General features: G+C 47.7%; 1 protein-coding gene across 2 annotated transcripts; it reads right to left on the bottom strand.

The window, feature by feature from the left end:
* Positions 1-1,683: 1,683 nt before the first annotated feature.
* Positions 1,684-15,910, bottom strand: LOC148454490 (protein CutA homolog). 2 transcript variants are annotated; one of them, XM_088460910.1, is made up of 6 exons: positions 15,808-15,910; positions 10,720-10,868; positions 9,321-9,380; positions 7,829-7,865; positions 4,813-4,862; positions 1,684-2,226 (listed from the first exon to the last, which is right to left on the bottom strand). In XM_088460910.1, exons 1-6 carry the CDS (start codon positions 15,880-15,882, stop codon positions 2,124-2,126), a joined length of 474 nt encoding a protein of 157 aa, XP_088317036.1. In that variant the 5' UTR covers positions 15,883-15,910; the 3' UTR covers positions 1,684-2,123. The 2 variants fall into 2 exon arrangements, with proteins under 2 accessions (XP_088317036.1, XP_088317035.1); XM_088460909.1 differs by having other exon boundaries at positions 7,820-7,865.
* Between the last annotated feature and the right edge of the window lie 7,772 nt (positions 15,911-23,682).

Raw genomic sequence — 23,682 nt, forward strand, 5'->3', positions numbered from 1 at the left:
TATGATGTGTGAGGGGCTGACGCGCTGGGGATCGGGATAAATGACTCAGGCGTAGCTGCCCAACATCACAGTCACTAAGCACCTGGCCCCTATGATGTGTGAGGGGCTGACGCGCTAGGGATCGGGATAAATGACTCAGACGTAGCTGCTCGGCATCACAGTCACTAAGCACCTGGCCCCTATGATGTGTGAGAGGCTGACGCGCTGGGGATCGGGATAAACGACTCAGGCGTAGCTGCTCGGCATCACAGTCACTAAGCACCTGGCCCCTATGATGTGTGAGGGACTGACGCGCTAGGGATCGGGATAAATGACTCAGGCGTAGCTGCTCGCCTTCACAGTCACTAAGCACCTGCCCCCTATGATGTGTGAGGGGCTGACGCGCTGGGGATCGGCATAAAAGACTCAGACGTAGCTGCCCGGCATCACAGTCACTAAGCACCTGGCCCCTATGATGTGTGAGGGGCTGACGCGCTGGGGATCGGGATAAATGACTCAGGCGTAGCTGCCCGACATCACAGTCACTAAGCACCTGGCCCCTATGATGTGTGAGGGCAGAGGCTTAGGTGCTGGGGATCGGGGATCTGGCGTAGCACAGTCACTAAGCACCTGGCCCCTATGATGTGTGATTGGCTGTGACTGCCCTCCTTTTCCTCACCTATATATATATATATATATATATATATATAGAAGGGTACGGTCCAGCACTCTCTCTTAAAAATAATTGTTTGCTCCGGTGCCCTCAGCATACACTGAATTTCTAGACCACAAAAAAGGGATGCGGCACTCAGAGACTGAAAGCAAATTAAATGTATTAAATGGTGTCACATGAAACAAACCAACGTTTTGGAGCAATTGAGCCCCATTATCAAGGTGTATCACACCTTGATAAAGGGGCTCAATTGCTCCGAAACGTTTATATATAAACGTTCTATATATATATATATATATATTTATAAAGGGGCCTAGACCATGCAGTGCAGTATCCATGTTGTCTGCAGGCTATGCACTCTGTAATGGTTGGCAAGCCTCTGAGGTAACTGGCCACACCCCTTAAACATGGGCTCCTACCACTGCATTCCCCCTGTTGGCCCTTCATGCTCTCAGTCCGACGCTGGGCGTAAGGGGGGAGACAGTCAGTTACCTCAAACCAACTGTCACGCTGCGTGCCTCACTATTATTTATAGCTCCTGGGTTGCCATAGCAACATCCCTCCAAATCACCTCTTACCTGTGGCAGCTGCATTAAACCCCTTCACCCAGGGCCTGAATAACCACTTACCTGACCATTTTTTATTTATTTTTTACCAAAAACCGCTGTCATTTTTTTTTTTTAATTTAATAAAGTTTTAAATCCATTTTTAAAAATATATTTAAATATTCTGTGACTATAGGCCCCTATTATAAAATGACCACCCATCAGAAATAGCCCCCCCAGTGGAAAAAGATCCCCAGCATTATCCCCCCCAGCCCTCTAGTGGTATTAGACTTCTGTGCAGAGCCCTCATCCTTACCCCCAATGACAATGGGCCCCCACTGTTTACTGCCCCCCTCTCCATGTGTCACTATACATTCATTTTATTTTAATATGGTGTCTTATAAATCCGTGACCGTAATAAGTCCAGAAACAAAGTTATCGGACTAATTTATTGTGATACAGGTGTAAGGCACATGTGTGACTAGTGTGAGATACCTTTATGGATCACTAATGGTTTGCTTGCTCTTCTCTTTGTTGTAATCATACTTAGCCATTCTCCTCCTTTCATTGCTATGTGCACACCCAGCACCCACAATCTACATCCTCTTCCAAATTTTCTGCCATCCAGATAACGGCCTGTCCACCAAGACCTGGAGGAAATGGATGGCTGCTCTCCCCTGTCCCAGGAGCACTTTGTCCGGCATGCTCCATAAGATCGAGAGCCCCCCAAGTGACATTGACGATCCAGGAAATCATGATAAGCAGCATATTCCCAGGTGGATGAGGTCAGACGTTTGCTAAGTGTGTCTACTGTGACTGGGAATGACATCTACTGATGGCTGTACTGCTGGTATTCTACTGCTTAGGAATGCTCCAGGTATCTGCTGCAATAAAATCCTGAGGGTCTCCCGGACCACAAACCGCGTTCATTTCTCTATCAAAACTTCTTCAATCCACCTGAAATAATCTGAGTTTCCCTGGTCAATTGGAACAGTTACAAGGTCTGGTGTCTCGAATGGGTGGACAAGTCTGGAAACAGAAGGAAAAAATAAATATTCCAAATGTGATTTACATTGTATGATCTGGAGATCAGCACACACAACCAATTGGGAAGGGGGGCTTGCTAAACTGATTGGCCAGAAACGGGAAGCACTCAACTGAGGCAGTTTCTGATGGTTAAACTGCAGCCAGATATTGGGGTCTACTATGTAACTATAAATATGTGTCTATCTGCACTGAGGCAATTATTATGGTTTTTTTTTAATATAGCTTCCTTCCCATGTATGCAGGGATGGCGGTTCCGAGAACACGTCGTCCCTGCAAAATACAAGATGAGAAATGTGCGCAGTGACACATCGAGGAGGACAGAGGTTGTGGCCAGTACTGGGTGGGTGTGACCAGTGCCAAATGAGTATGTACATCCCCTACACCAGGGGTGGCCTACCAGTCCGAGTCAAAGAGCCCAAAACTATCTGTAGGTATGGTAAAGAGCCAATATCGTGCCAACATGCAAAAAGAGGTGTGGCCTTGTACCAGCTAGGCCATGCCCCTGTTATGATTTTTTTGTAGGAGCATGTAAAAGAGCATGCACACAATCACCCTGGAGGTAACTATTAAAGGGAAAGAAAAAGCCAGAACAATTAATAAAACATTAAAAAAAACAGATCCACATAAAATACACTGAAAAAGCCACATCCACAAATAATACACTGAAAAAGCCACATCCACATAAAATACACTGAAAAAGCCACATCCACAAATAATACACTGAAAAAGTCACATCCACAAATACACTGAAAAAGCCACATCCACATAAAATACACTGACAAAGCCACATCCACAAATACACTGAAAAAGCCACATCCACATAAAATACACTGAAAAAGCCACATCCACAAATACACTGAAAAAGCCACATACACATAAAATACACTGACAAAGCCACATCCACAAATACACTGAAAAAGCCACATCCACATAAAATACACATCCACAAATAATACACTGAAAAAGCCACATCCACATAAAATACACTGAAAAAGCCACATCCACAAATAATACACTGAAAAAGCCACATCCACATGAAATACACTGAAAAAGCCACACCCAGAAATACACTGAAAAAGCCACATCCACATAAAATACACTGACAAAGCCACATCCACAAATACACTGAAAAAGCCACATCCACATAAAATACACTGAAAAAGCCACATCCACAAATACACTGAAAAAGCCACATCCACATAAAATACACTGACAAAGCCACATCCACAAATACACTGACAAAGCCACATCCACATGAAATACACTGACAAAGCCACATCCACAAATACACTGACAAAGCCACATCCACATGAAATACACTGACAAAGCCACATCCACAAAAAAATACATTGAAAAAAAAAATCAGATTCACATAATACAATCCAGCTCCCCCATGTGTCACAACAGCAGCCTCTCCAAGTGTCCCAACAGCAGCCTCTCCAAGTGTCACAACAGCAGTCAGTGTCAGTCAGGGGAGCCGCATCAGGACAATGGAAGAGCCGCATCTGGCTCAAGTTCCAAAGGTTGGCCACCGCTGCCCTACACTATCTGCCCCCATGTCTCCCTAAAACCATAAAAGTAGAATAATTGCAATATTTTGTGAGGAAAATTGAAGTAAAATTGTAATACTAATGATTTTTGACCTACGCTGAGGTCAGCTGGGCGGCTAGTCGTCATCACGCTGTCATAATGATGGGCCTATTTTAATGCGGAGGCCTGCAGCTGTCGCCCCATCTGTCCCATTGTTACTCTGGCCTGGATGGGCATGTGGGAGGGGGATCTATCTCCTGCTCAAAACTTTTGAAGCCATCTACAACCTACAAGGCCAAGCTACAAGGTGCTTAGTACATAGGGGCAGATCGCAGTTCCCATTACGAATAATGGGGAGTGCTGTCTGAAGCGCTATTTGGCCTTATCTATGATACCTCTTGCATAGGGCTATTGTTGCTTTGCCAAGATACATATTGTGGGGCTTCATAAAAACATCTAATAACAGGAAACTGATCGCCTTATGTTCTTAGGGACCAAGCAAACCAATATATCAGTTGGTTTATATAAAACACATATATAACATCCGCATGTTGTATACCCTCCGGGAGGGGGCTGCCTGGCTGGTGGAGCAGGGAGGGTGGGGGCGGCTTAAGTGGCAGAGCGGAGGCGTGCCAGCGCGATTGTGTCATCGCTTTATAATGCTTATATTACAGGCATTGTAAAGTAGGGGGCAGGGCTACATTGACGTGATTCAGTGCGGATCGCCTCATCCCCCCCCTCCCAAACCGCCCACTTTCACGTGTGGGAGCTGGGGGTCGCATGGGGCTGGCGGGCTGCTGGCAATCCCTCCTGGACCCATGTGCCCATCTGCACGGCACGCCCTGAATCCATTATAGATACGCCCATGTTGTGTTCATAGCCTGTGGAGCAGTGGTCCCAACCTCATGACGATAATAGATGGTGGTGTTGTAAATGGAGCATGTGAGGCGTGTACCTAGATATGTATCCCCGGCCTTACACATGTCATGGTTAGAGGCTCTGTAATGTGAAATAAGTACTCAGGTAATGAGAAAATACCGAACGTATCCTGATAGTTCATATATCTTCGCTGTTCTTGTTTTCACTACCTGTACGAAAAAAAATGAAGATGTGCTTCACAGGAAAGACAAGGGATGGGACGGTCACATAAATAAATAGAAATCAAATGTGTGGGGTAAATACATCAGAGAACATTTAGTTTTCTATCTGATTAACGTATAGCTTCATACACGTAAAGATCTTCTGTCCAACCAGCCTACTAGTTGATTGGTTGGAATGAAAATCTGGTAAGGTATGATAGTAAATGACAATCAGCAATTTGCTCCCAAATGCCGGAAAATGGACAAAAACTGTTGTTTGAACAAATTGTTTAGATCAAACATTTAACAAACTTGTCTGACGCCATTTTCATCTGTTTTCTGGCATTTAGGAACAAATTGCTGATCATCAGTTACTCCCATACCTTACCAGATTTTCATTCCAACCAATCAACTAGTTGGATTGTTGGACAGAAAATCTTTACGTGTGTATGCAGCTTTAGGCCTGTGGCTGAGGGCACCAGAGACTCACAGGGAGCTTATATGAAGAACCAGGAACCATATTTAATGGGGGGATTTTAGGAAAATAGAGTTCTACATAATCTGGGTTGTGTCATCCCAAAAATCCAGCAGGTCCCCCCAAAAGCTCCAGTGGTCCAGTACAGCTCCTAGGGGCCAGCTTTCCTCCCTGCTCCTAGGGGCCAACTTTCCTCCCTGCTCCTAAGGACTAGCTTTCCTCCCTACTCTTAGGGGCCAGCTTTCCTCCCTGCTTCTAGGGGCCAGCTTTCCTCCCTGCTCCTAGGGGCCCACCTTCCTCCCTGCTCCTAGGGGCCAGCTTTCCTCCCTGCTCCTAGGGGGCAGCTTTCCTCCCTGCTCCTAAGGATTAGCTTTCCTCCCTGCTCCTAGGGGCCAGCTTTCCTCCCTGCTCCTAGGGGCCAGCTTTCCTCCCTGCTCCTAGGGGCCAGCTTTCCTCCCTGCTCCTAGGTGCCAGCTTTCCTCCCTGCTCCCAGTGGCCAGCTTTCCTCCCTGCTCCTAGGGGCCAGCTTTCCTCCCTGCTCCCAGTGGCCAGCTTTCCTCCCTGCTCCTAGGGGCCAGCTTTCCTCCCTGCTCCCAGGGGCCAGATTTCCTCCCTGCTCCTAGGGGACAGCTTCTCTTCCTGCTAACAGGGGCCAGCTTTCCTCCCTGCTCCTAGGGGCCAGCTTTCCTCCCTGCTCCTAGGGGGCAGCTTCTCTCCCTGCTCCTAGGGGCCAGCTTTCCTCCCTGCTCCTAGGGGACAGCTTCTCTTCCTGCTAACAGGGGCCAGCTTTACTCCCTGCTCCTAGGGGCCAGCTTTCCTCCCTGCTCCTAGGGGACAGCTTCTCTTCCTGCTAACAGGGGCCAGCTTTACTCCCTGCTCCTAGGGGCCAGCTTTACTCCCTGCTCCTAGGGGCCAGCTTTCCTCCCTGCTCCTAGGGGCCAGCTTTCCTCCCTGCTCCTATGGGCCAGCTTTCCTCCCTGCTCCTAGGGGGCAGCTTTCCTCCCTGCTCCTAAGGACTAGCTTTCCTCCCTGCTCCTAGGGGCCAGCTTTCCTCCCTGCTCCTAGGGGCCAGCTTTCCTCCCTGCTCCTAGGGGCCAGCATTCCTCCCTGCTCCCAGTGGCCAGCTTTCCTCCCTGCTCCTAGGGGGCAGCTTTCCTCCCTGCTCCTAGGGGCCAGCTTTCCTCCCTGCTCCTAGGGGTAGCTTTCCTCTCTGCTCCCAGGGGCCAGCTTTCCTCCCTGCTCCTAGGGGCCAGCTTTCCTCCCTGCTCCTAGAGGCCAGCTTTCCTCCCTGCTCCTAGGGGGCAGCTTCTCTTCCTGTTAACAGGGGCCAGCTTTCCTCCCTGCTCCTAGGGGCCAGCTTTCCTCCCTGCTCCTAGGGCCAGCTTTCCTCCCTGCTCCGAGGGGCCAGATTTCCTCCCTGCTCCTAGGGCCAGCTTTCCTCCCTGCTCCTAGGGGCCAGCTTTACTCCCTGCTCCTAGGGCCAGCTTTCCTCCCTGCTCCTAGGGGCCAGCTTTACTCCCTGCTCCTAGGGACCAGCTTTCCTCCCTGCTCCTAAGGACCAGCTTTCCTCCCTGCTTCTAGGGGCCAACTTTCCTCCCTGCTCCTAGGGACCAGCTTTCCTCCCTGCTCCTAGGGGCCAGCTTTACTACCTGCTCCTAGGGGCCAGCTTTCCTCCTGCTCCTAGGGGCCAGTTTTACTCCCTGCTCCTAGGGACCAGTTTTACTCCCTGCTCCTAGGGCCAGCTTTCCTCCCTGCTCCCAGGGGCCAGCTTTCCTCCCTGCTCCTAGGGGCAGCTTCTCTCCCTGCTAACAGGGGCCAGCTTTCCTGCCTGCTCCTAGGGCCAGCTTTCCTCCATGCTCACAGGGGCCAGCTTTCCTCCCTCCAATAGACGCAGCTGCGGAAAATGGATAAATAACCCTCATTGCAGCTACGTATAAATATATATTTTTCAGCAATTTTATGATACTATCCATACGATTCCTTTTTAAAAATGTTTTAATTAAAATAAAGTGTTAATATATCATTCAGAATAAACTTTATAAGCAGCTTAACTCTATCCCAGTCAGGTGACAGTCTAAACACTCTGCCAGAACTAATTATACGCCAAGGTTACATTACCCTTCTAAGATTAGTTTCAACTAGAATAGCTAAGAGAAAAAAATAACATGTTGTGTCTTTACATGACACAGAAGTCCTCTGATTCAGAGGTGAGCACGGTGTTAACGCCGCTCGCAGTCGGCCCTCAATCCACACACGTATTTCTACATAACAAGTCTGCAAAACTGTCAGTCCCCCCGTGTCTGCTATGTTACGATAGCTCCTCCCCCCTAACATGGCTGTCTGCTGCAGAGAGGCGACAGACAGCTTGGTCATGTATAACCACTGCAATTACTTCATTTATGTCATAAACCTCGGTAACACGCAATCTGTGATCTACACTAATGGCGTACCGAGGCTGTACTTGATTTTAAGGGCGAAATTAAACACTTACTAAAAGTACCTCTGAAGATTCCTCTATTTCTCCTTTCCAAATATATCTGTAGGATAAGCATAAATAAGAATGGTACATGAGATAATGAGTTGTGATACCATAGGAAAATATACAGTATATCTATTGTATAACTTTGTTAAATGCCTAAAATGAAAGTGTTGCTAGGAGGAGCTGTCCGTACACGTGAGGATTGTAACTCATCAGTTTAAGTAATAGGATGAAACTGACCGGCTGCCTAATTGTGAGTTACACCCTAATCAAACTCCAGCCCGACCGGATCCGATTTCATTGTGTCAGGCAATAACCCCCTGACTTCTAAGGTTTATCATAAGACCCAGGTGTACAGCAGCGGGTGCCAGTGCTGCAGATGATAGTGCATTGCGAAACGCGTAGCAGAATATGTAAGTTAGAACCAATCTAAGAATTTATACTCTTACTTTATTTTTATACTTTTTTTCAACATTTTATTGCTTGTATTTATATTTACACTTAATCCGCCCCTGCTCAGGCAAGTGGTTTATATCCTGGAATACAAGCTACAGCCAGTTGCCCTGCCCTTCCCCCTATACCCGTCACTCCATGTCCGTGGATGCACTGCCATGTTTGTTATCATGCTTTTTACTTATGAGATGATTAACTGCTGTGTATAGTCAGGGCAGTAACTAGGGTAGTGTGACCAGTGCCATGGCACAGGGCACCGCAGGGCAGGGGGCGCTGTTTGGGCCTATTTATCCACAGCATCTCCTGGCCTCCCCTATCTCTTCCCTGGCCCTTCCCCATGAGGCCATGGCCCTCTCTAAGGTGCACTATATTATGTCCCTATTTATCCCCATCATCTTCTGGCCTCCCCTATCTCTTCCCTGGCCCTTCCCCATGAGGTCATGGCCCTCTCTCAGGTGCACTATATTATGTCCCTATTTATCCCCAGCATCTCCTGGCCTCCCCTATCTCTTCCCTGGCCCTTCCCCATGAGGCCATGGCCCTCTCTCAGGTGCACTATATTATGTCCCTATTTATCCCCAGCATCTCCTGGCCTCCCCTATCTCTTCCCTGGCCCTTCCCCATGAGGCCATGGCCCTCTCTCAGGTGCACAATATTATGTCCCTATTTATCCCCAGCATCTCCTGGACTCACCTATCTCTTCCCTGGCCCTTCCCCATGAGGCCATGGCCCTCTCTCAGGTGCACTATATTATGTCCCTATTTATCCCCAGCATCTCCTGGCCTCCCCTATCTCTTCCCTGGCCCTTCCCCATGAGGCCATGGCCCTCTCTCAGGTGCACTATATTATGTCCCTATTTATCCCCAGCATCTCCTGGCCTCCCCTATCTCTTCCCTGGCCCTTCCCCATGAGGCCATGGCCCTCTCTCAGGTGTACTATATTATGTCTCTATTTAAAAATTGGAAGGGAGGGGGGGCGATAATGATTTCTCTGGCACAGGGCACTAAAAAGTCTAGTTACGGCTCTGTGTATTGTACTGTATTTATATGACTGTACTTACAGGGATGAGCTTTTAGGCATAATATTCACGCTGGCAGCCAGTTTCTTTTCCAGAATGCCCCTAAGGGAATCAGACTGTGTTTTAGACAAATAATATCTATGCATTTTTTTGGATAGGTTCATAATTTATTTCTCTATTTAAGACTCACTACTTGTCCATACCATGCATTATACAGCCTTGTGTAGCAGAATCTGTGCCACAGCTTTACTTCCTACAATACAGGGAACCTCATTTGCCTCTTAATTACAGAAACTAAAGTGGTAGCCTCCATTTTGTTGTTTTGGGGCCTGAATCAGAGATGGACGATATTTCACAGCCACAAATAAGTGTGTGTGTTATACCGTCTAAGAAGATGTGAAGGCATCAGAAAGTGTCTATAGGAAATAGACACCTCCTGCATTATATTTGCGATCCGAATGCTGCAGAACTGCCGACTACGCCAAGCTGCGCATACGTGGAGATAAGCCTGTTTCCAGACGAATCTCTCGCACCAGTGATAGGGCTGATAATGATGACGGCTGTGATACCTAGGGGTAGATTTACTAAGCATCTAAAACATACAAGCATTGATGTCGCCCATAGCAACGAATGAGATTCTGTCTATCATTTTCTAGAATGTAATAGAGAAATTATAGCTATAAACTGTTTTGTCGCTATGGGCAACACCCCCACTCTTAATTTTTAGAAATTTTAGTGAATCTACTCCCTAGTGTACGGATAGGGGCACTATAGTCGCATACAAGTCAAATCTGAATTTAGGGCCTGATTCAGAGCCGGACGCTCTGACAGAGCGCTCGCTCTGAATCAGGGCCAGGCATTTTTTTTTTTTAGAACAGCCTCCTGGCCGCTCGCATAGCTGTGGGTGACCACCCACAGCTATAGCGAGCGGCCATGATGATGGTCGCGATGATTAAGACCATCGCGACCATCGTGCTTGTGACGAGACCCTTGTGGTAGGGTCTCGTTGCTGCAAGCCCCAGAGAGCTTTCGGCTCTAACAGAGCCGAAAGCTCTCCCACTGACATCACTTGTGATGTCAGTGGGGCCGGCCCCAGACGGTAGGTGTTCCCATGGGAACGCCTCCGTTTGGGCAGCCACGCCCCTGGCCCACCCACCAAAGGGGGCATGCTGTCACTCAACATCGACAGCACACCCCCTTTGGTACGAGACCCGGATCGACGTAGTGCCGTCGCTATCCGGGTTGTGCGCATGCGCACTGGCCTACCATCGACCCGGTTGCGAGCGCACAGCGCTTGCCACCGGGTCTGAATCAGGCCCTTAATTCCATGCATTCAATGTGGGTGTAACTACGTCTATCTTGCATTCAACTCCACATCCGCCATAGTGTTGTTACTTATATATAAATACGGCCCCAACACCTCATTGAGGTCTTATTGCACCTGGCAATTTCTCTTGCTACTTGTTCATTGGGGCAATTGACGAAAGCCAGAGAATGAGCCCCTGAGATGTAGCTTCCGGTGACCGCGGAATGAATCTGACAGAAAATGCTTCTTAATACCGGGTACATTAAGCACGATCCAATCACTACCTGCAAAATAAACAAATCATATACAGATTATTGCTAGAGCGTGCGTGAAATAATACATGTATTTCCCGTGTCTGGCATATTGCGCCCATGGAATATATATCGAGCCTTCTCAGCTACAAGATTAAGAGCTTTCATAAAGTTTGGGGCCCTTTGTGCTCGGGGCATGATTAAGAGATGGGCGCTAATAGCAACGCCGCAGCGTCATTGTACGCAGCGGCTGTGCGAAAATCCAAAAAAGCCACAGGAGGCGTCTTGGCCCACTGGCGGCCTCTGTAATCCACTGCTGCGCCCAAATAGATAGAACAGAATGTATTAACATCTCATCTGCCGGAGTGAATCAGCCCCTCGTTTCACAGCTTTCCCATGTCAGGGACTCTCTATAGATCAAGGGTAGGAAACGTCCGGCACTGTGGGGGGGGGGGTCGTGGAGCAGCTGAAGTGGGCAGTGCTGGGGGCGTGGTGATGCAATTGCATCATATAGGCCCCGCCCCTGCATTGTAAAGTGGGGGACAGCCAAGATGACGCAATTCACCGCAAATCACCTAATCGTCTGCCTACAACGCCCAATGTACTCTGGAAATGGCTGGCTATGGCCTGAGTAGTGGCCGGCACCAGGAGACTTGGCTTTTTCTCTGGGCGGCTGGGAGCACCACCCAATTTTTGGAAGCTGTGTGTGCTGGGCTGCTGACAGAGGTGGAGGGAGGCATCATCAGACAAGCCCGGGCCCGGGGATTGCTGGAGGGAGGAGTTTTACAATGGTACTAGATATATTATACTATACAAACAAACATACAAAACAGACTGAGAAAAATATCCTCTTGTACAGAGTATATAATAAAACTCCCCCCCAAAAAATAAAAAATAAAAAACAAAGACATAAACAGCCTAAACAGTAAACCACAAGCATGTAGCCTGTAATGCGGTGGTATAGACACCCTTATCTACTCCATGCCATGTTCCCAACAATATCTGGTTCTTTTTGGAGATGCCTTTCAGCCCCAGAGGCCTATTCATTAAACCTAAAAATTCTCTGGAGATAATTAGCTTTAGAACTCATGGAGTTCTAGCTAATTATAGGTGGAATTCATCATTCCTCCTCTCCATAAGGATCTATTCCGAAAAGCTGTCACTTTTGTGATGACAGCTTTTCGGGAAATAGATACTTTCCCTGCCTACACTACCTTATCGTGTCTGGAAACAGTGCTGTGCATGCGCTGTTACATCTGTAAAACCAGCGCATGCGCAGCAGTGCCTACAGATGCGGTAAGTTTCGTACCCCCCCCTCCGCTCACCTCCCCCCCACCGACTTACCTGTCCGCGCAGCAGCCTCAGGCTCCGGAGGCTGGTCGGACATGTGTGCTCCCCAGCAGACCACATGACAGATTAGAAAAGAAAAAAAATTTTTTTTTTTTCGTCTAAACTTTCTTGTGCTCTGCTGGGGAGCACACATGTCCGACCAGCCTCCGGAGCCTGAGGACGGAGCAGAGCGCCGGAGGGACTCGTCGGGGGACCTGCACACGCGGATACAGGTAAGTTTCACCTGCTATTCACCACCTCACAGTGGCGAATAGTAACTGCATCAAATTCCGAAAATTTATAATTTTCGGAATTTGATGAATACCACAATTTCCACATCCCCATACTAATGTACTAATGTACCCATACTAATGTACTAATATACCCATACTAATGTACTAATGTACTAATATACTAATGTACTAATGTATGGGGAGTGTGGAAATTAACGCAGGGGAACTTAGCAAGGAGATATCTGTGATATCTCCTGTGCGAAGTGGCTACATGAATACCAAAATAACGTTATTTAAGGAAAATGTCCTTAAAAACGTTATTTTAGTGTTGATGAATAGGCCCCCCAGGGTCTTTACGACATATTTGGTGGGACTGTCCTCGATTATCTAAATTCTGGTCTGAGGTTATTTCCATTTCGCCAAAAATCCTAGGCTACCCCGTTCCTACTGATCCCGCATTTTGGCAGCTTAACCACTCACATACCTCACTAGGGCCCTATAAAGAATCCTTGCTACGCCATCTTAGTAATGCTGCTAGGGCAGTTATTCCAGTACTTTGGAATTCTCAAATCCCCCCCTTCCTGTAAAGATTGGTTTCAGAGGATTGCTTACAATATGTCCATGGAAGACCTCCTAAGCTCTTCTACTGACAAACCGTCTCTTTTCACCGATATTTGGTTCCCATGGCTGGAATATAAATCCACCACGGAATATAAAAATGATGTGCCTTCAACCCACCATCCCAGATAATGTTTTGGTTTCCTTCTAACCTGATGCCATCAGCTTGACCCTGTATACTGTCCCCCCAGTTCTTTTTTGTCTGTATATATTTGATGTTTTACTATACGAATTTTATTGTATTTGATTCCAATTTATGTATACCTTTGCTACATTATCTGTCTGGATACAGATACGTGTGTACTATCATGCTTCTGTATACTTGTTTCTTTGGAATCCTTAATAAAAACAGAATACACAAAAAAAAAAGAATGTAGTCTGATTCCAGCTGTTTTTGAATATCTACTATTTTTTACTTTGTATATACATTTTTGTTTGTGATTTACATGCTTACAGTACATTAGAATAAAACAACTATTATACTTTATTCTATGTGGCCTCTATGATAAGACCCTTACATATGCACTTATCTTCTTGCTAGCACTATAGAAGCTGGGTACGCCCACCTATGATTTATTTGCGATAGACGATAGAATTTCTGGGAACACAATAAAGAAACCATTATGACTTTGTGTGAGTACGGTAAGTAATTTCACCACACTCCCATAGGGTGAAAATCACTACCTTATCGATAATTACACTACAGGGGTGATCGCCCATTTGGTAAATATACGATACGATTATTTGTGTTCCTTTTGTGTGTAAGTACGGTACGCATTACGTATATTTATCTATGATCAACTTATCAGCTAGGCGGGGATCTTTCAGTCCCAAGCTGAATTACTTATTGCGAGACTAATTCTTTTGTTGGCAGATATATATACTATACGAGCGTCCTTTCTCTTTTATGTTTACTTCGACTATCTGGGACTGAGAAGCAACTTGGAAGAAAATAGTTATTGCAAATTGTTTATCACACATTAAAAGAGAAACACACTTCATTGACTTATGAGAAGTTGGACATTTCTCCAGGAGTGCATGTAAGGACAATGGCCCTCATTCAGAGCCGTACACTCTGAGCAGAGCGCACGCTCTGAATGAGGGCCGTCCTCCATAACTATGGAGCGTCCTCCTGGACGCTCGTATAGCTGTGGGTCACCACCCACAGCCTATACGAGCGTGCAGTTTGATGGCCGCGATGGTCTTGACCATCGCGACCATCGAAACTGCGAGCCGGAGCCTGCGGTTGAGGTTTTCAACTGCAAGGCCCGGAGTGATTTTGGCTCTATCAGAGCCAAAATCACTCCCACTGACATCACTAGTGATGTCAGTGGGCCGGCTTCTGACGGTAGGCGTTCCCTTAGGAACGCCCCCGTCAGAGAGGCACGCCCCCGGCACGCCCACCAAAGGGGGCGTGCTGTCAATCAACATCGACAGCACGCCCCCTTTGATCAGACACAACGAGCGAAGGAAAGTCCTTCGCTCGTCGCGTCTGGCGCATGCGCACGACGGAGCAGAACATCGACCCACTTGCGAGCGGACAGCCGCTCGCGAGTGGGTCTGAATCAGGCCCAATGTTTTCCCTTTTATAATTTCGACTTATATAAGTGGGGTTGGTGACCTGTATTCTACATTGTCCCCCTGCAACTTCTGGTGTGCGCATTCTGTATATATTACCTGTTTGCCACTGTATATCACTACAGTAGATAAATATCAGTTGTAGCATAACTCCAAATCTATATACAAGCCCGTAAGCTATGCTCCAGGCAGCTCGGACTAATTCAACGGCATTTGGCGTATTTAGATTGTAGCCGTCTCTGTCAAATCCTGTCGTACTTGGATTCAGCTTCACGAGTAATATACACATATTTTTCATGGGATACTGTTGTATTTACCCACATTGGAAACTCAGGACCTGTAGTAACCATCCAAGCTCTTGGTATACAGACCTTGGCTAATGTGCAAAGATTAATGGTGCATACACACGGTCATATTTTTCTTCAGATCTGAACGATAACGATTTAAAAAATCGTTCATATCTGAAGGAAAATCTGACATATCTGAACGATGCACGTTCCCGATGGTCAGATAACGATATCTGACATCTGATGTGTTTGCAGTCAGATTTGGACGATTCCATTCATTTTAATGCAGTCACAAATCGTTCATAGTTCAAATCGTTCATCAAATCGTTGAGATCGTTCATTCAATCATTCAATCGTTCATCTGACACGTCTGACAGTGTGTATGCTCCATAACATATATACTTAATGTGTTTTTTTATAACCTATATTTATTGACATTGCCAATGCAGTCCATGAAACGTTTTAGACCCCTCCGAATAACATACGAATTGAGAAGCCCCCAAATTCTACATTACATCCACATCCTTTTTTTTTTCTATCATTTTGTACAACATTTAAAGGAAAATGACTGATTAATGACTTCATCCAACGTATTACAAAAAGTGAATCTGCCCAAAAAAATAATAAATAAATAACTTGACAAGTTCAAATTCCTGTACATAAAATAAGTAGTTTTATATCTAGTAACACTGAGTGTAATGCAGAAAGCACATACAGAGGTAACATCTAAGCTGTGAGAGGTAAAGCACCTAGTAGCAGGAATGCACTCAGAGGGGTGCCCGGCGTTGCCAGCCCTGTGACATTTCTCTACACATCTATTTAACCCTCCAGTGCCAGGGGCCCCTATCCACGGATGAGCGAGTCTAGCAGGACAAAAAATATCCAGCCTGGACTGGAAAATATATTGCCCACATCACAGCAACTCACCAGCGCCAATGTCATCCAGCCTGGACGGAGCCAGCTCTGAGTTGATGCTTGGATCCGTTGGCACCAGCAACCCATGGTCACGTCCTGGCAAGTTATGCCCCTGGTTCCCTCATGACAGTGGATAGTGGAGGGAAAGGGGAGGAGGGAGGTGGGTCCAGCCTGGTGTGCCAGCGTACTCATTAGCTGTAACTCCTGCCATGTGAGCGGAGCTGCCCAGCTCTACCCACCCTCTCCGGCTTCTGGCAAATCATCTCCTTATTTCCATGCCCAAAGACCAGCCCATCTCCTCCACTCGCTGTGTGCAGGTCATGTCAGTGTGAGACACCAGTGTTCCTATATTCCACATCAGCCTGTAACTCTCCAGCATCAAACCAGTGATAGTGCACATTTCCAGCTCAGGTCACTGGTGATGTGGGAGGGTTAAGCTGCAGCAGGGTGAAACATGACTCTGCTCCTGATACTGCTGCACTAAATATACTTTCCAGCCCTCCCTGCATAGAGAGCGATAGGGAAACACATACAGTAAGTTCTACAGCATAGAAGGTAGTGTCTAAGAAAAATCAAAATGTTTCTGTATTGTCTTAATGGAGATGTACTTAAAGATAAAGTGGAGAGAGATAAAGCACCAACCAATCAGCTCCTAACTGCCATTTTTCAAACTTATAGCCTGTAAAGTGACAGTTAGGAGCTGATTGGTTGGTACTTTATCTCTCTCCACAGCTTAGTACATCTCCCCCAATGTATTTTAGTGAAAAATAAAATGTGTTTAATTCTCTGCAGTGACAAAAGATGTGAGGTGTTAACTACACCGGAACTGGAAGGGCGAGCTACGGGCCTGATACAGAGAGGGTCACGATGCCGTTGTTTACGCATTTGAGCGATTATCGGGGGTCTGTGTCGCCATGCATTAAGTTTCCATTACTAATGTCGCACGCAGTGAGGATTCATGCGCAAAGTGATTGACAGGCAGGGACCGTTTGCGGGCGGCAACGGGGAGTTGCAAGTCAAACGCACAGGTGTCTCGCCACCGTTTTCGGCCGTGTCTATGCCTGCAACTGCGAAAAAAAAACGCCGGCATCTTAGTTCCCACGCCCATTCTGCGCAGCCATAAGTGGTGTCTCAATACAAATCTAGACAGCTGCTACATTTGCATTTTTTGCGCACAGGAGATGCGTGCAAATTCGCAGCGACATCAGCGCCCATCTCTGAATCAGACTCTTAGGGGTAAATTTACTAAGAATCGAGTTTGGGAGAGTTTGATTTTTTTTTAACTCGTTTAGCTTCACCGACACTCAGGTGATTTGAGGCTCCTGAAACTCTCAAATTTACCAAGAAGTGAGTTTAGCTGAGAGCGAGATGGCCGATGGTGAAGCAGAACGAGATATCTCCCCCGAGTAGCAGGTTTTGCAGGAGATGACTCACCCGAGATTGTTACAATACAATAAGAGACAAAATTCAGATTTCACCTAAATCTCACCGAGAGCAAATCTGGCTACGGGTGTCATCGATTAAAGTCCGAATAGCCGAGTTCCTGGTAGCAGAATTAGCAAGTCTGTAGGGAAATGCCGACTTAAGATAGGTAAATCCGCAGCTTCGGAAGCAGATGGTTCATCGGAAGTGAGCGGACCATGGGCCTGATTCAGAGCTGAACACTCTGACCAGAGCGCTCGCTCTGAATCAGGGCCCTCCTACCTTTTTTTGGAGCGTCCTCATGGACGCTCGCATAGCTGTGGGTTACCACCCACAGCTTATGCGAGCGTCCATGATGATGGTCGCGATGGTCTTGACCATCGCGACCATCGGGCTTGCGACGGAGACCCTGCGGTAGGGACTCGCTGCCGCAATCCCTGGAGTGATTTTGGCTCTATCAGAGCCAAAATCACTCCCACTGACATCACTAGTGATGTCAGTGGGGCCGGCTTCAGACGGTAGGCGTTCCCATGGCAACGCCTCCGTCTGGCAGGCACGCCCCCGGCATGCCCACCAAAGGAGGCGTGTTGTCAATCAACATCGACAGCACGCCTCCTTTGGTGCGAGACCCGGAGCAACAGCTTGGCTGTCGCAGTCCGGGTCTCGCGCATGCGCACGACGGAGCTCCATCCGTCGTGCGCATGCGCAGTGGGGCAACATTGACCCGTTTGCGAGCGTGCTTTGCACGCGAACGGGTCTGAATGATCTCCCATGGCTTTGGTTAACCGATTTCTGCAACTAGATCAAATAACTCACTTTGTTAAAACACTAGAGCAATGTTGTGGCATCTTATTACTCGTGTATGTTCTATGGCCATTCGTATGCAATACTAATTTAGCAGGTGTAATATTTGTTATGGGAAGTGCTGGGATTGGCTCGCCAACAGCGCAGTACGCAGTGGTTTCGCACTCTCCTATGGAAAGGGCTGTGCAGATCAGGATCACAATTGTGTTCTCTCTGCAAAACTCTCCCGAGCAAGCAGCCTGCACATATCAGTGAGATATGTCTAAGCTGCTTGTGTTCTAGGCTGTTAAAAAAGGGGATAAATGTTAGAAAAAAAAAGACATAGGGTCACCCCCCTAAAGCTTAACCAGCCCCGGACTTGCCAGCTAGTCCTGGTTCCTAAAATTACGGGGAACAAAATGAGTAGGGTTCCACCGTAATTTAGAAATCAACACCAGACTGCAGAGCCAGTCCTGGATTTAATTATAGGGGAGAAAAATGCGTAGGGGTTCCCCTATAATTAAAACCAGGACCGGACCCAGAACAGCCGGGCTGTAATGCTACAGCCTGGAGACCCTATTACTGGGGCTCTGTGGCCAAAGCATTATCAGTCCAAGCTACTCAGGCCAAGCCGGGGATCTCAGGGGAAGTGGGGACCCCCCCAAGAAGGGGTCGTCCCCCCAAAACCACAGGCTTGGACTGAAGCCCGGGGAACTTCCCCGCACCCCTGGGCTGTGGGTATGGGGGTAATAAAGTTATAAATATAAGTAAACTATTGTATTTTACAGTGGGACTACAGGTGCCAGCATGCCTGCCCTTTGGTACTTGTGGAACTACTACCACTGTAAAATAAATTATTAAATAAAGACACCACACACACACCTTGCCTAGTAAAACTTTATTCCATACACCTACCCACATACTTACCTGCTTCCAGATGTTTCTTTCCCCTTCTCCAAGTAGAATCCATGGAAGGAGCTGAAAAACAAAGTCTAAACTCACCTAGATCCTGGCGCTGCTCTCCGTAGCATCTAGGGTCTTGTTAAAACAATAAAACGACTTACCCGAACCATGGCGGACATGTGTAAGTATATGCTGTTGCATATATACTTACTCGTCCCGAAATGACAGGTGACCGAAGTCAGCTGTAATTTCTCACAGGCCGCGAGCCAATCACCGGCCACTTTACATATAGCGGCCGCTCATTGGATGGGGCCCATCTGGAAGCAGGTATCTATGTGTGAGTGGGTAGGTGTATGCAATTTTTTTCCCCCTATAATTAAATCCAGGACTGGCCCTGCAGCCTGGTGTTGGTTTCTAAATTACGGTGGAACCCTACTCATTTTGTTCCCTGTAATTTTAAGAACCAGGACAGGCTGACAAGTCCGGGGCTGGTTAGGCTTTTTGGGGGGACCTCATGTCATTTTTTTATTTAAATTAACTTTTTTTTTTCTATTTACAGTCAGAAACATACATGGATCAAAGTGATCTGTGTATGTTTCTGCCAAACTCGCAGATCACAGGCAGGTGAATTTTTTCCCCGAGTTTTTACAGGAGAGTTCTCCCTTCTCAAGAGAGTTTAGAAACTCTCTGCTTAGTAAATTCCAGAATCCTATCTTCACCAGTGAAAAGGTTCTCGAGTTTTGCCGATGGTGAATTGCAGAGAGTTTGCTAACTCTCCAGTATTTTCCCGTAGCAAAGGAGATCTCTCTCCCGAGTTTGACATTAGTAAATTTACGAGTGGAAAAAAAATGCCCAAACTCTTCAGTGTATGCTAACTCTCCCAGACTCGATTCTTAGTCAACTTACCCCTTAGTATCTGTGCAAGCTTGATTCCTAAAGGACCTTGGACGGAGCACAGCTGATAGTACGAGATAGGAAATCACCTGTATAAGTCCCTTAAGTGGAACTTATCAGTGTTATCAGGTTACTATCAGGATGGACCTTGGACCTTCAGCTATAGGGCTGATTCAGTGACGGTGGTAAATACCATCGCAGTTGCCTTCCTGTACGCATCGGATGTAAAAAGAAGATGCAAATATCGCAGGTGCCGGGACTTGTATTGAGTGTAGAAAGATACAACCATCGGACGTAGATCGGTCGATCATTGAGCTTCTAAGTGACCCTATGGCTGCACACAATGGCCATCAGAAGTAAGACGCTGGAGCATTCTCTACTGTGTACGGGATCGCAATTGAAGCCTGAGACAGGCCCTTGACACGGTCACTACACCTCGTTACTGCCCACATACGGCCCCTGCCAGTAACATATGCAGTGTGACTTATAGCATACCCCCCAACTTTAATAAACTGATGCCAAAGAGGGGTTGTGGCTTTGAGACAGGAGGCGTGGCCTCATGGGAAACATGGAATCCACAAGCCACGCCTCCAGTTCTCATCATGCTGGGGGCATGCCCATTGCTCCAGGACAAGCCCCCAGTCCCTCTCTCCAGTGAATGTGCATAGCATCCCAACCTCTGCCCTCAATACGAGACACTGCGGCCCACGGGTGGAACAGCGGGACAATGCCCAAAAAGCAGGACTGTCCCTCCAAAATTGAGATGGTTGGGAGCAGTGGTGTAACTAGGGCAGGGCGAGCGGGGTGTGTGCCCTGGGCGCCATTGGACCGGCGGCGTGGGGGGGGCGCCGCCGGCCATAGTACCGGCCCGCCCGCCATAGTTAGCCAGTATAACGCCGACTGCAATGACTGCGGTCAGCGCTACACATTTACACAGGACCGGCGCTAGGCTTCCAGCGCCGGTCCTGTGCTGCACACCTGAGCCCGTTCCCTCCCCCTGAGCGCTTGCCCAATAGCGCTAGGAGGCGGGCTCAGGCTGTGCATAACATACGCATCGCCGCCAGCGCTGGCGGCGATGCGTGTGTTAAACAGCAGCCAATGAGAGTCAGATAGACTGTCATTGACTGCTGCAGCACCCACTGCAAGAGGCGGACTTCCGTCCGGCTCCTGCAGTGGGTAATGGGACAGACATCATGACGTCTGTCTCATAATGCTGAGAGCGCCAGCCCGGGAGGACTGGCGGGCGGGAGCGGCGTCGCAGACCGGAGCAGCAGCAGCGTGGATTCAGGTAAGTATATTTTTATTAGGGATGTGCAGGCTCGGATAGGTTCGAGTTTGCACGTTGAGTGGAGATTTTTCCCTCCAAAAAAATGGAACTCAGAAAGAGGCAAAACGTCATCTTGCATGGACTTTTGGAATGATGATGTTCGTCCATGCAAGATGACGTTTTGCCTCTTTCTGAGTTCCGTTTTTTTTGGAGGGAAAAATCCGAACTCAACGTGCAACCTCGAACCTATCCGAGCCTGCACATCCCTAATTTTTATATATATATTTTTTTTTAACCAATCTGCACAACGGGGGAGGGGGGTGGCTACTACTGGGGGGACCTCTACTGGGGGTGGGGGCACAACGGGGGAGGGGTGGCTACTACTGGGGGCACCATTATTGGGAGGACCTCTACTGGGGGGGGCTACTACTGGGGGCACTTAATCGGGAGGGGGAACCTCTACTGGGGACTACTACTTGGGGGTGAACTACCACTGGGGGCATTATAAAAGGGGCCTACTACTAGAGGCACTGCACTCGGGGGACCACTACTGGGGGCAATAATAGGAAGGGCCACTACAGGGGGCACTGGATAGGGGGGATCACTACTGGGTGCCTGCATAAGGGGACCACTACTGGGAAAACTGCATGGGGGGGAACGACTGCTGGGGGCACTATATAAAGGACACTGCATAGGGCGGGGGGGACTACTACTGGGGGCACCATATAAAGAGCACTGCATAAGGGGATACCGCTACTGGGCGCACTGCATTGTGGGGACTGCTACTGGGGGCACTGCATAAGGGGGAACACTACATGGGGCACTGCATTTGGGGGGCCACTACTGGGGGTACTGAGTAAGGGGAACTAATTGGGGGCTGTATAAGGGGGACCACTACTGGGGATACTGAATAAGGGGCACTACTATGGGCCTGCATAAGAGGGACCACAACTGCATATTGGGGGTACTGTATAAGGGGTACTACTGGGGTTAAGGTGCATATGGATAGGAATGTTCAATGTGAAAATAAAGGGGTGTGTCATGTTGACACGCCCCATTTTTAAGTGACCACGCCCATTTTTTTTGCCGCGCGCGCCTTCGGGCCACGATGATGCTTTTGAATGTGAATTGCATCATCAAATCCCTAGATAGCCCACTTGCGGGAGTCTTTTGCCCTCTTTTAGGAGTGCGGGAGAGTCCTCTGAAATTCAGGCGTCTCTAAAAATGAGGCCAATTATCAACAAGCAGCTTTAGGAAGCATGGGTTCCTAAATAGTTCAATAGTGAGTGTCCAGGCTGAGCAGAACGAGGATTCAGAGGATGTAGAGTAGCAGGAACTCACAGGAGAATGATGTTTTCAGCTTGTGCCTACTCTGCAGCCAGATACGGAACCTCAGCCAGATGATTTGTGTAGTATGCACAAACATATGTCTGTAAATTTGCAACTGCAGCCTTAATAAAGAAAGGCTGCATTCATCCGTACGAGTACACTGGAACATTCAGGGCCTTGCACCACAAGTACCATTTTTTTCTATATGCAGAGTTTTCCATTGCCTCACATGCTGCAAATAGGAAGCCGTCTGCCTGAAGTCCATCAGTAAGAAATGAAGCACAGTCTAGGGGCTACTCTCATACCCAGGATCCACAGGAAAAACCTCTTTGTTGTTATAACTTATAAGTATTGCTCGACACATATGACCCAGTTACCCTACCCACTCGTGTGCACTAGTCCTGGCACAGAATCTTACTTTTCTACCCTACCAAATGCTTTCCAGAGGTTAATACTGCAAGATCTCTACGACATGGAAGCAAAGTTGGCAACAATCAAAAAATATTAAAACTGGGGATGGCCATCTACCATCGAGGGTTAATCTCCGATGGTAGATGGTTTTGCCATCGATGGCGGTGATCCAGTGGATCTCCGCCATCGATGGTAGAGAGCTCCCTGATGTTTCTTTTTATCTTCTACTTGGTGCCGGAACACGGAGCTTAGCTACACCCCTAGATGCGACTCGTGTTTTCCCTGTCAATGGTTTCATACCATCGAGGTTAACCATCAATGGTAATTATTGACGGTTAAACCACCGATGGCCATTCTTAATTATAGCTGAAAGTAGAAGCAACAGATGTACAGGAAGGTGTACGTGGGGGGGGCGGGTGAATCAGGAAATATGAGTAAGGGAGAGGTCACAACACTATATAATATGATATAATTGATGCAGCACCAGAGTGATGTGAGCAGAGGATATATGCTCTAGTTTTTCTCTTTTTACTAGCATATAAAAATGTGATTTCGTATCAGGGATGGTCATCGACCATCCATAATTACCAACCATCGAAGGTTAACTCCTGATGGCCTATGGTTTTCCGATGGTTGTCTGCCATCTATGGCACAGAGCCCCACAATGTTTTTTTTTTCTCTCCCTGGCGCCGGGACACGGAGCACAGCTTCGTCCGTATCCCCTCCGCGATGCCCCGTCCCCAAATCTGTTTGGCCCGCCACCCAGTGAGTAATAGGGACGGGCAAAACCATTGATGGTTACCCCATCGATGACCATCCTTACTTCGCATTTGTCGATGACCTCTGCATTGTTGTTCTCCCCTCTTTTTTGTCCCATT

The sequence above is a fragment of the Taudactylus pleione genome, unplaced genomic scaffold (genome assembly GCF_031769625.1).
Source record: "Taudactylus pleione unplaced genomic scaffold, aTauple2 ptg000988l, whole genome shotgun sequence".
Classification (NCBI taxonomy): Eukaryota; Metazoa; Chordata; class Amphibia; order Anura; family Myobatrachidae; genus Taudactylus; species Taudactylus pleione.

Coding starts and splice junctions, on each gene's coding strand:
- LOC148454490 (XM_088460909.1), bottom strand. CDS start 15,882: ATGGGTTGCTGGTGCCAACGGATCCAAGCATCAACTCAGAGCTGGCTC. Junction 10,869..15,807: donor GCTGGATGACATTGGCGCTG/GTGAGTTGCTGT, acceptor TTTATTTTGCAG/GTAGTGATTGGATCGTGCTT. Junction 9,381..10,719: donor GTAGCAAGAGAAATTGCCAG/GTGCAATAAGAC, acceptor TGATTCCCTTAG/GGGCATTCTGGAAAAGAAAC.